This window comes from Chiloscyllium punctatum, chromosome 9 (genome assembly GCF_047496795.1).
Source record: "Chiloscyllium punctatum isolate Juve2018m chromosome 9, sChiPun1.3, whole genome shotgun sequence".
In the NCBI taxonomy this organism is placed as follows: Eukaryota; Metazoa; Chordata; class Chondrichthyes; order Orectolobiformes; family Hemiscylliidae; genus Chiloscyllium; species Chiloscyllium punctatum.
Genome location: NC_092747.1, coordinates 126,062,230 through 126,075,617, shown reverse-complemented (window position 1 = coordinate 126,075,617; position 13,388 = coordinate 126,062,230). Strand labels below are relative to the sequence as shown.

The 13,388-nt window shown below is 41.7% G+C and overlaps 1 protein-coding gene across 2 annotated transcripts in view; it reads left to right on the top strand.

Annotated features, from left to right (window-relative positions):
- Nucleotides 1-11,138, top strand: part of ercc5 (excision repair cross-complementation group 5) — a 57,467-nt gene extending 46,329 nt beyond the window's left edge. Inside the window, exons 14-16 of one of the 2 annotated variants that reach the window (XM_072578207.1) lie at nt 5,977-6,179; nt 9,267-9,349; nt 10,105-11,138. In XM_072578207.1, coding sequence (XP_072434308.1) covers nt 5,977-6,179; nt 9,267-9,349; nt 10,105-10,617 — 799 coding nt within the window. In that variant the 3' untranslated portion in view covers nt 10,618-11,138. The remainder of the gene's footprint in view (nt 1-5,976; nt 6,180-9,266; nt 9,350-10,104) is intronic. The other variant, XM_072578208.1, reaches the window with a different exon arrangement.
- The last annotated feature ends 2,250 nt before the right edge of the window (nt 11,139-13,388 follow it).

Sequence of the window (13,388 nt, the reverse complement as noted above, 5' to 3'; positions counted from 1 at the left end):
AAGTTTCTCCTCATCTCTGTCCTAAATGGTCTACCCCATATTCTTAAGCTATTTTTAAATCTGTGGAAGGACCACTCAACCCGAAACATTAACTGTGATTTCTCTCCACATATGCTGCCAGACCTGCTGAGTGTTTCCAGCAATTTCGGGTTTTTTTGTTTCTGATTTACAGTACCCACGGTTCTTTCAGTTTTAGTTAAATCCAATTTGTTTCAGGAATGAATTCAGTAGCATGAACGATCAGCTATAACTGCATTGGTGGGGAGAAATTCTTACAATTAATTATCATCTACAGTACAGAAATGAGTTAGAATTTGTATATCTTACATTGATTTAATATTTAGACTTTGTAAGAGAACCTACTGTTTAGATTTGAAAACTTAGAGCTGGAAAGTTTAGTTATTTGCGGAGCCCAGTGGTGACGTTCAAAACTGCAGTATCTTTTTGTCATGGTGCTATAAGGTTACAGAACTAAAATATTAATTCCATGCTGTGTTCAACTGGAGAATTCTAAGTGTTGGCACCCTTCACTGTGCCACTCGACTTTCCCAATCATGGATGTACAGAGTTCAGTTTCACAATGTTACCCTAATGCAGTTGTATAGTATGACTTGCCTGTAAAGCACATAAGACAGCACTTTTCTCTGTACCTCAGTACATGTGACAGTGTTAAATCAAATCTAATCAATTTGTGGATGACAGAACTCCAGAAGCATTCTGAAGTATGAGAAGCACAATGTTAAACATCAAGCAGATTCCTGAAGAAGGGCTGATGCCCGAAACGTCGATTCTCCTGCTCCTTGGATGCTGCCTGACCTGCTGCGCTTTTCCAGCAACACATTTTCAGCACTGATCTCCAGCATCTGCAGTCCTCACTTTCTCCATCAAGCAGATTTAGTCAGGATGGTGGAGGGAGCAGGCATATGGCATTCAATATTTAATATAGGGGAGTGTGAAATGCTTCCTTTAGGAAAAAAAGAGTACAGTTATGAAGCTGATGCAGGAGCTTTGGGACCTGGTGGTATATGCGCAAAAATCATTGAACATTACAGGGTAGGTTAAGAGAACAGATAATAACCATATAGGATACGGGCCTTTTAAAAATAGAACTCTAGAATACAAAAACAATAATTATGATAAACTTGTTTTTAAACCTTGGTTCAACTTCAACTGAAGGATTTCATCCAGATTTGAGCATTGCACTTTGGGGACTTTATGACACTATTCGAAAGGATGCAGAAGAGATTCACGTGAATAGTTCCAGGGATGAGAAACTTCAGCTATAGTGATTAATTGTAGAGGGTGGGGCCATTATCCTTGGAGTTGAGAAGTTTGACAAAACTCTGATAAAGATATTCAAATTTGAAGGTCAGGACAGAGCATATTGAGGGAAGCTTTTTCCACCGATGAAGCACAGAAGACCACAGGCCATCAGTTTGAGGTGACTGGCAAAAGTAACAATTGTGACACAGAAATATTTATCATCCAGGGAGTGACTAGGATCTAGAATGCACACTGCCTGAGGCTGGTGACAGATTCCATCATGATTTCCAACAAGGTTCAGTCATTATCTGCAGCGTGAGAATGTTCAGGGCTGTGTGATAAGGGTCAGGAAGTAGAAGTAAATGAGTTGCTTTTGCAAAAACATGATTCTGTCTGCACTGTGAATATTCTCCAATTCTCTCTGTTGCAATGTTGGGGATTGGTCAACAGACAGAAAGTAGAGGGTAGGAGTCAATGGGTCATTCTTAGATGGTGACCAATGGATGCAGCAGGATCAGTGTTTGGGCCCAGTTGGTCACAGTCTGTATCAGTGATCTGTATCTGAAGGTCAGGTGGAATATTCCTGAGTTTCCAGTTGATACAAACTTTGTGGGAATTTTAGTTATGAGGACAATATAAAGAGGTTGCTGAACAATTTCGGCTCAGTGAGTGAGGAAGGGAAATGCAGATGGAATGTAATGTAGATAATTTTGAAGTTATTGAGAGATTGGACATTGCTGATGTCCAAATGACCTTGGATGAACTTGTTTATAAGTCACTGAAAGCTGGCGTGCAGGTACACCAAGCAGTTTGGAAGGTAAATAGTATGTTAGCCTTTAATGCACGTGGATTTGAGGACTGGAGCAAGCAAGTCCTGGTTCACCTGTCTAAAGCTTTGGTGAGACTATATCCTGAAATATTGAGTATGGTTCTGGTTCCCTTGCCAAAGGAGAGAGTTGATATAGACTGAGTACAACACAGATTCACCTGATTGGTTCCATGGACTGTCTTACGTGGAGAGATTGAGGAGACTGTGTCTATATTCCTTTGAGGTCAGAAGAATGAGAAGTGACCTCAAAGAAACTTGCATTTTTTGTTAATGACGAGACCGGGTAGCTGCAAAAAGGTGGCTTCCCCTGTCTGTGGGTGTCGGAGAAATTTGCCCAATAGGTTAGAGATCACAAAACACAGCTCGGAGTGAAATTGACAAACCATTTATTACAAGCGATATCGCTGGAGGAGAAAACATACTAGCTGACACAGAACTGACAGTCTGCACAGAGAATTTGATTTCTCCTCTCAGAGCTGAGGATGAGACCAGTTTTATAGTAATGCTGCACAATGACACTGATTAAGAAATGGGAAACTACAATGTTTCAAGAAATGGAGTAATTTTGTTGAAAGGGTGCTAATTGGAAAAACAGTTTACCGGATGGATGTCCTGTTCCCAACATCCTGACAGTATCATGGTTCCTTTCATTGCACAGCTAGGTGTTAAAGTCTTTTCTGGAGTGGTGAGGTGCTTCCATTGTCCTGTGGTGCCTCTCTGTCTGTCCTACTCTGTGTGGCTTTGCTGCTGCTGGGTTGTGAAACTCCCTTCGGGCTTTGAGCTCTTTTGTCATGTCCATGGGAGCTTGAAAGCATATTCCATTGTCTGCGTGCTGTCTGACCCAGTTTGTGAGCTGCTCGGGAATTCTGGGTGTCCTGGTACAATTTGGCCAGTTTGCTTTTGTAGGCCTATTGTGGGTTAGCAAATCCTTTCCCACAATGGGTCTAGAACCAGAGGACACCACCTCATAATAAAAGACAAGACAATCAAGGAACTTCACTTATCACAGGGTGCTGACGTTTTGGAATTCTTTACCACAGAGAAATGTGAAAGCTTAGTCATTAAGTATGTTCAAGACAGAAAATGACACATTTCTACTCACTAATAACATCAAGTAATAAAGGGATAGCATGGAAATCTGGTATTGAGGCAGATAATCAGCCTTGATTTTAAATAGCAGAGGCCCTCAAGGGACTGGAAGGCCTGAACCTGCTGCTATATTCAATAGGTTTTGGTTTAGTCGTGTCATTACCCTGCAAACTTGGAACTTAATCCATATTGAGCATATTTTCGAGAAACTTGTTGAAGGAAATGGAACAGAAGTAAAATTTTGAATAATGGCACATTGTGAACTTTGTGAAATTCTTTGGCCAAGTTGGCATATTTATTGATGTTATTTATATATTGCAATCAACATACAAACATACATAGAACAGTATGTTCGGCCCTTAATGTTGTGCTGACCTTTTACCCTACTCTAAGATCAAACTAACCTACATACCCTTCATTTTACTATCATCCATGTGCCTATCCAAGTGTCACTTAAATGTCCCTAATGTATCTGACTCTACTACCACTGCTGGCAGTGCAACCCCATCCACCTCTCCCTGTGTAAGAAACCTACCTCTGACATCACCCTAAACCTTCCTCCAATCACCTCAAAACTATGCCCCTTAATGATAGCCATTTCCGCCTTGGGAAAAAGTCTCTGTCTATGCCTCTCATCAACCTTTAGACCTCTATCAAGTTACCTCTCTTCCTTCTCACAGCAAGTCCTCCTGAAACAACCTCCACATTTCTGTTATGCATTTCCCTGAGAATATCTGTTCCCAATTTATGCTCCACAGTTCCTGCCTAATAGCATTGTAATTCTCCCTCCCCTAATTAAATACTTTCCTATAATCTGCTTCTGTCCCTCTCCATGAGTATAGTAAAGGTCAGGGAATTGTGATCACTATCACCGAAATGCTGTCCTACCAAGAGATCTGACACCTGACCTGGTTCGTTGCCAAGCCCCAACTCCAACATGGCCTCCCCTCTAGTCAGCTTATCTACATATTGAGTCAGGAATCCTTCCTGGACACACCTGACAAAATCTGCTCCATCCAAGCTATTTGCATTAAGGAGGTTCCAACAAATATTAGGGGAGTGGAAATCACCCCTGACAACAACCCTGTTACTTATGCAACTTTCCAAAATCTACCTCCCAATCTGCTCCTCTGTGCCTCTGTTATTATTGGGGGGAGGTCTATAGAAAACTCCCAATAAAGTGACTGCTCCTTTCCTGTTTCTGATTTCCACCCATACTGACTCAGTAGACAAACTCTCCTCGATGACCTCCCTTTCTGTAGCTGTGATACTATCCATGATTAGCAATGTCACTCCCCACCTCTTTTACCTCCCTCCCTATTCCTTTTCAAACATGCTTTCAAGGTGAGAGGTGGAAAGTTTAAGGGGGATACATGTGGCAAGTACTTCACACAGAGGGTGGAGGACGTTTGGAACACATTGCCAGCAGAGATGGTAGAGGCAGGCACGGTAAATTCATTTAAGATGCATCTGGATAAATGCAGGAGTAGATGGGGAGCAGAGGGATACAGATGTTTAGGAATTGACCGACAGATTTAGACAGTACATTTGGATCAGCCCAGGCTTGAAGGGCCGAAGGGCCTGTTCCTGGGCTGTAAATTTTCTTTGTTCTTTGTATCTAAACTCTGGAACATCCAACAATCATTCCTGCCCCTGTGATATCCAAGTCTCCGTAATGGCCACAACATTTCACTTGAAGTACTGATCCATGCTCTAAGTTCATCACCTTTATTCCTGACACTTCTTGCATTAAAATAGACACACTTCAACTCATCACACTGACTGTAACTTTGCCCTGTCAACTGTCTGTCCTTCCTCACAGACGCTCTGCATGCTGTATTTGTCTGTTCACCAGCTACCCCTTCCTCTGATCCATAACTCTGGTTCCCATCTCCTGCCAATCTATTTTAAACCCTCCCGAAGAGATCTAACAAACCTTCCGCGCAGGATATTGGTGCCCCTTCTGTTTAGGTGCAACCCCTCCTCCTTCTGCAGGTCCCATCTTCCCCAGAAGGTATCCCAATGATCCACATATCTGAAGCCCTCCCTCCTACACCAGTCCTACAGCCACGTGTTCATCTCTGTTCCTAGCTTGACTAGCGTGGGGCACTGGTAGCAATCCTGAGATTACTCCTCTGCTCGTCCTGTCTTTTAGCTTCCAACCTAACTCCCTATATTAATTTCTCAGGTCCTCATTCCTTTTCCTCACTGCGTCATTGGTGTTGATGTGTACCACAACTTCTGGCTGCTCATCCTCCCCCTTTAGAATCCTGTAGACTCAATGTAAGACATCGCTGATCCTGGTACCCGGGAGGCAACACACCATCCAGGAGTCTTGTTCGCAATCGCAGAATCTCCTGTTTGTTCCTCTAACCATTGAATCTCCTATCACTATCACTCTCCTATTCTCCCGCTTCCCTTCTGAGACACAGAGCCAGGCTCAGTGCCAGAAACCTGGCGCTGGGGCTTTCCCCTGATGGTCATCTCCCACAACAGTATTCAAAATGGTATATTTATTAGTGGAGGGAACGGCCACAGGGGATCCCTGCGCTGTTTGCCTATTCCCTTTCCCTCTCCTGACAGTCACCCTTTTATACTTACAGTATATATATTACATGCATTGAAATATATTTGTAAAGATTGGTAAGCATATATTCTGGGTTCTGGATTAGTGTTGTTGGAAGAGCACAGCAGTTCAGGCAGCATCCAAGGAGCTATTCTGGGTTTACAATTCCATTAAAAAGCTGTATTTATTCAGATGTATTAACGTAGTTAACAAACAACTTCTCTTTCAGAGACTGGTGGACTGAAGCCCAGAAAAATAAAAAACTGCGAGATAATCCAAATGATACGAAAGTGAAGAGAAAACTGCGACACCTTGACATTTCCCCAGGTTTTCCAAACCCAGCAGTGGCAGAAGACTATCTGAAACCAGTTGTAGATGAATCGAAGATATCACTGTCCTGGGGTAAGCCAGACCTTGATGAGATCAGAGAATATCCTTTTCTAGAAAGAACTATCAAAAAGAAAGTAAGTTTTATTTTGAGAGAATAAACGTAACTTTATTGACCATCTGTTTTGTAGTAAGTTATCTGCAGTATATCATACATTCTTTTATGTTGAGCAAGTTGTTGTTTGATGGTTCAGAACTTGAGTATTGCTGAGAAAAGGCATATTTTGTTTTTGTCTTATTCCCATCAGGACAATTTGCATAAAATAGTGATATAAAGGAAAACAACTAAATTGTATGAGAGGAGAGTGCTGATTGGTTGCCAGATGTGCTCCAACTGTTAGGTGCATGGCCATGGAAATGCCACATTGATACAAGATGAAGAAGTTTTTTTTTAATTCAGAGGGTTGTGAACTTTTGAATTTCTCTACTGCAGAGGACCATGAAAGCTTTGTCTTTGAGTATATGTATGGTAGAGATTGATAGACCTCTCACGTACTAGTGGCATTCAGGATTATGAGGATTGGGTGGATAGAAAACTTAGAAAGGTTTGATCAATCTTAGTCATGTGGACAGGCTCAATGGGCTGAATGGCTTACTCCTCTTCCTATGCTCCTATCCTCCATCCTGCACATCACACAACAATGGAATTCACATACCTCTTTACTCATCATGTGATGGGCAGACCATCTTTTTGGCTTGAAGGTTGTATCCTGTTGCTCCTAGATATAGCAGTGTGAAAGAGCTAGCATCACTTGTTTCACAAACATTTGAGATACTTTATCTAAGGTAGCTGTGGCACTTTTCAGGACTAAAATGAGCTTTAGGCCAGTTAGACAGAACATGTCCACGCTGCCTGTTTCAGCTCAGCAAAATGGGTGGTTCATTTCTCAGGACATTGCCTTGAGTATTCACAGTAGACCTGCCTGATTTAAAATTTAAGCAAACTTGTTAAACAACATTGAGAGAACAGAATGTTAAAGCATATAGTGATGTTTTTATATCATTATTAGGATACTAATCCCCATTTTACAGCTGCATGAAACAAGCCTTAATATCCAACTCAAATTGCTAAGATAGCCACATGTAATGCTCTGTCTTATTACTGCTACTCCACTGTTTTGCACTGAGTCATCAGAGAGGTGATGGATGGTATTGTCGATAATGCTATCAGAGAGCATTTCCGCGTTATTAACCTGTTCACAGGTTGTGGGTTAGGTTAGCTTCTGCCAGACTGACTCAGCATCTGACCTCATTATGGTCTTGGTCAAAATATGGACAATTGAGCCAAACTCTGAGCTGTGTGGCATCTGCCAGAACTGAAGTCAGTAGGGGTTAGAGGGAAAGCTGTTCATTGGTTGATATCATTCCAGCTAAAATGAAGATGCTTGTGATTGTTGGATGCCCATCATCTCAGTTCCAGGACGTTGCTTTAGGAATTCCTCAGGGTGATGTTCAAGTCCGAAACATTTCAGCTACTTCATCAATAGCCTGCCTTCCTGCAGAAAGTCAAAGTGGGGATGGTCAGGGATGATTGGTACTGAGTGTTGCACATTCACAAATCTTCAAATACTGAAGAAGCCCTTGACCATATGCAGTAATACCTTCATCGCATTACGACTTGGACTGACTAGTGGCAAGTTACATTTTCCAGGCAATGACCATCCTGAACAAGAAAGAATCTAACATCTCTCTTTGTTGTTCAGTGGTATTGACATTACTGAAGCCCTCCCTGTCAACATGCATGGAGGTTATCATTGACCTGAAACTGAACAGGACTAGTCAAATGTATACTGCAGCTACAAGAGCAGGTCAGATGCTGAGACTTCTGAGGTGAGTAACTCAATTTGTAACTCCCCAAAACCTGTCCTAAAGCTGACAAGGAACAAGCCAGGAATGTGATGGAACACTTTTCATTTGACAATGAGTGCAATTGCTACAGCATTCAAAGTTCAACATCTCCCAGGAGAAAAACCCAACTAATTGGCATGACATCACATCCCACTTTTGAAGTCTTGGTAAATTAATGGCTACAAAAGGATATCATCCCACCTTTGTCTGGATTTTGTCCTTGGTGGAGGTGGGATCTGCACTATTCATGAAGTGGACTGGTATCAGACAAAAGTGGGCGGCCTTTTCTTGAGGGTCCTCTGAGCCCATCAAAGACAGTTACCCCAAGATGATTAGATTCTCTACAAGCTAGAAACAGGCCCTTCGGCCCAACAAGTCCACACCGACCCTCAGAAGAGTAACCCATCCAGACCCATTTCTCTCTGACCAATGCACCTATCACCATGGGCAATTTAGAATGGCCAATTCATCTGACCTGCATATCTTTGGACTTTGGGAGGAAACCGCAGCACCTGGAGCAAACCCATGCAGACACGAGGAGAATGTGCAAACTCCACACAGACAGTCGCCCAAGACTGGAATTGAATCTGGATCCCTGGCGCTGTGAGGCAGCAGTGCTAACCACTGAGCCACTGTGACACCCCAAATCTTCCCCCTTTGAGCCTCTCTCAGTCTCTTGAGCCTGACCCCTCACCTGGCCATTTTCCACTGAATTCTACAGGTGGGATTCCAGTTCCCATGGACTTTCTGGATCATGCATTTAGAGTTACAGGCAAACTGCTATCTGACCAGAGAACTGAACAGGACGATATACTGGATTAGTGGAGCTGGAAGAGCACAGCAGTTCAGGCAGCATCCAATGATTTCGCTGCTCGTTGGATGCTGCCTGAACTGCTGTGCTCTTCCAGCACCACTAATCCAGAATTTGATTTTGAGCATCTGCAGTCATTGTTTTTACCTTGAACAGGACGATATCCATTTGTAACACTCCAGTCTACCATGGCTATCCACAGTACCTCTCATTTATAGCCGTCATTTGGTTCAAAACACAAACTGATCAATATCATCGTAGCTAACACAACCTGGGCTTGAAAGTATTCTATCTAGACTGAGAAAATATGGGCAATATTAGAGCCATCGAGATGTACAGCGTGGAAACAGATCCTTTGGTCCTACTCGTCCATTAAGAAAAACAGACGCAAAGCTCTTTTAGTTAAACCTTGCATTAATAATTTGTCATAATATTCTTCATTTTGTAAAATATATCTTTAACTTTTGGCAAATTTTGTGAGAACCGTTTTGGCTGGACCAGGAAGAAAACTGATGAAGTTCTCTTACCTGTCATGAAGCAAGTCAATGCCCACCAGGTAAATCTTCACAGTTTCAGTATTCCGTTATCGAGAGTCTCATTGATGTATTTGAATGTTAATCACTTGGAATGTATAAATAAGCTGTATTTAATGAATCTGAAATGGGGTCATGTGTAACAGTTAAGTCACAACACCATTCTTTGCCCTTGGTTTCTAATTACTAATCCAGTGCTGAAAAATAAAATCCTTTTCTCTCATAGCATCTTAAGTGAAATAGATTAGAGGCCCCTTTAGTAGTGGCAAATGAGAGCACTGGAATCAGAGAAGCTGCTTCTTTCAAGGTCCACTGATGTTTAAAAAAAAATTCCCATGTTATTAGTGTCTTCATGTTGGATCTCCTCAATGTTGGTAACATTGAGAAATACATTTGACCATATGTGCAGACGGGTCCAATTTGAGAAGTTTTTTTCAAGAAACAAAGAAGTGGAGAAATTGTCCCGTGAACAACAAAAGCAGCAGGCTCATTCTTCCTCCATCAGTGTGGTTTGTGTGTAAAGTTACATACCAGTCCAGTTTGATACTGATGGGTGTCTTGTGTCACCTGGGCTCCAAGGGAATGTTCATTTGGAATACACCTCAAAGGGAGAAAATGCTGCCATTTACACCTGTAATTTTATATTTTGGTTTTATTTGAGCTCCATACTCATTCTTTCTCTCAATAACATTTCCTTTACTGTATTCAATATTTCTCAGTGTGCTGATCTTCAGGGTTTTTTTTTGTAAAATGTTCTAATGACCTATTTCTTTTGCAGTCTCAGCTACGTATTGATTCCTTCTTCAGAATGGAACAACATGAGAAGCAAGCAATAAAAAGCCAAAGGCTTCGCAGGGCTGTGACTTGTATGTTGAGGAAAGAACAAGAAGCTTTAACGGACACCCAAGGAAGCACTGGGATGGTCGAAGCAGCCGGTGATTCAGCAATGGAAGGGAAGAGCGAGCAAGGAGCATCAGGAAGCAAAGGCAGATCCCATAACTCTCAAGTACAGCGTGGAAAAAGGAAATCTCCAGAGCAGCCTTCCGGAGGAGGTTTTATTCAATCCATAAGTTTACCTAAAATGTCTGATGACTCTGAAAGAGATGAAGTTAAGCCAAAACATTCCAAAGTTATGAATTTGCATAAGAAAACTCCAGAAAAGGGCAAGACAGCCAAAATGGGCAGCAGCTCAAGTGATGAGAGTGATGATCATATCATGGTAACAGCTAGACCTGTGTTTGAAAAGAGAGGAAAGCTTAAAACTAAACAAAGAAAAAAGTTGAGAACTTAAGCAGGCGATGCTTCCTGGTGCACTTTCTGCACCTGTAAATTGTTTCGAGCCCAAATTTCCAATTGCTTCCCCTTTTTTTAAAAGACAAATATTTAATGATTTATGTTTGTGCAAAGCTCTTGTAATGTCTGTGAATTTAGTGTTACACACAAGACACAGGCCAAAGCCTTGTTCCTAAGTTGCTTTAAAGTGCCTACGAGTTAGTTAAATTGACTCTAGTTTGGCCTCTGTAGAAATTTCAAGATTTTCTACGATGCTAACATTGTCTGGACTGTTGATCATGTACCACTGCCGAGAAACCTACCATTATGCATGAGTGGTACGTTTTCTATGTCTTCACTATCAAGTGCAAAAAATGAATTTTGTGTTTTGTAAAACTAGATTAAAGATATTTTTAGGCTCTACAGAAGGCAAAATCATGTAAGCAACAGGGCCTAGCTTTGAATAAGTATGTTCAAAATATGTGTATATTTGTACTTTTTAAATGTGTACCATAATACAATAGCTTGTAGACAAATTAACGCATGGTCATTTTCTATGTATCCTCACTAAAGACTACATTTATTTTTGTGATCTTCTACATCTCCCTTTCTCAGAACCAATACCAGAATAGTTACATCACTAGACTACATTCCACGCTGGCTATTCCATGTCATCCTGCCCTCCATCCTGTGTCCCTTCTGCAACTGTCGGTTTAAAAACATTCTGTAAATTAATTTACAAACATTGCAAATATAACACTGAGTATAATTTTCTAAAATTGCTTTGTGGTGATGCCAGGAACTGAAGGTATTCCCTTGTTTAAAAAGGTGAGGCCAGCTCCCCTTGATCTCAGTAAATTTCTTTCAGTAATAGTGAAGAGTTTAGAAGTGATAACTCAGTATAGTTTCAGTAGCTACTTGGGTGAATACAGGTTAGTTAAAGAAATGCAAATCCAGGGCTCTCACACGGCTTCTCCTGAAGACTCAGTTCGATTCTCCCACTTTCTTCGTCTCTTCCATATCTGTTCCAATGATGGCTGATTCCACCTGATTGATAGGGCGCTTAGCCAAGTTTATCACATTTCTACTGACACTGCTTGCCCTGCCTCCTAGGACATAATAAGGTTCCCTTTGACCTCGGTTTGCAGCCTTCCAGCCTCCACATTCCAAGCATCATCATCTGCTCTTCCTATCACTTCCAATGTGATGCCACCACTCAACATAACTTCCCCTTCCCTGTCAGTATTCCGTATGGACTATTTCTTTTGTGACACTTTGATCCATTCCTCCATCTGTCCTAGCACTTCTCTACCTCCTCTTTCTCCCCCACCTCCCTTTCTTGCAGCACCTTCCCGTGTGTTTACAGAAGGTGTACCTGCCCCTTCACTACTTCCCTTCACTGTTCAAGGCTCCAGATGCTCCTAGCTGAGTAGAGACTTGCATGAATTTCTGGGTGACCACTTTGCAAAACATCTTCACTCAGACCAGAAACATAACCCTAACCCTCTGGTCATTTGCCAGTTCAATGCACTGTCTCACTCACATGCTCACATTTGTTCCCAAGGTCTGCAGCAGTGCTCCTGCAAAACCTACTCCATCCAGGAAGTGGGAACCCAACACTGCCCTTTAGTGTTGATGTTTTTCTGTCCTCTCTTTCCTCCACCAAATACCCTCCCACTCCCCTCCCCCTCCACTGCCATTAGGAATTAAATTGTTCTGACTTCATCTAATGGTAATACTGAGCTAGCCGGACTTTGGAGTGAAACTGGGGCTTGATAGATGGTGTGTTTTATTTTTGAAGCCATGGTGATCAGTTACTGAACATATTGACACAAGGCTGCCAGTATTCATTAACAAAAGAACACCGTTTATTATCCAACATAAAGCTAAACTGCACACATGATAATTTAGGAAGATCTTGACATAAACCGCCAAAAGAAATATTCAACCTTTTCCCAACAAATTCCTTCACAGATGCTCAAATCCAGTGATGTCACATTCTTATTTTAACTCATTAATTTCTTAGCAAGTTACAGGCATTTCTTTTTAGTAACTTTCTACACATTCAACAGATGTGATTCCCTTTGTTACTGCCTCTCCTTGAGATACACAGGCCCCAGCTCCTTCACTGACACATCTAACTGAACCGGTTTGCTGGTGGAGTGGAGAGCAGCCAGTGTCCAGCTGATTGGTTGGGTTGGAAAGTAGGCTGGAAAGATCAGGCTGTGATGTAGGTTTCAGCCTTACCTGACACAAACAGGTCCGGCAGTGAGCAGCTTTAACAATATCCAACAGCTCTTGGCAAAGCCCATGGTTTCAAAAGTATCCACCAATCAAAAAATAATTTATTCCCAATGGGAAACAAAATGCTAATTTCTACTTGTTATAGACAGTTGTGATGAATTTGAGAAACATTCCACAAGTGCAGAGTGACATTGGAAAGTGATTATCTCAGACCTGATATAAACGATGGCATTTCATTGTGCACCACAGCATTAGTGAAAGGTTGCATATGACTGACTCGTTTACTTCAACCTGTGTGTGAATCATAATTAAATTGTTTACTACTGGTTTCTCCTCTTCATATTTTGAAAACCCAACCAATTCTATATCGCAACTTAACAAGGGAGCTGGTCCAATCTGCTACCAGCAGTTTCTGACTGCCTGCTGAAACAAACCAAACGAAAGGGAAGACACAATCTTGTATAATAAGCTGGGGTTTAGGAGCTAACCTTTCCTTCAAAGTTATTAAAACTTGTGTATGCCAAATGTTGTTGGAAAAGATTGGCT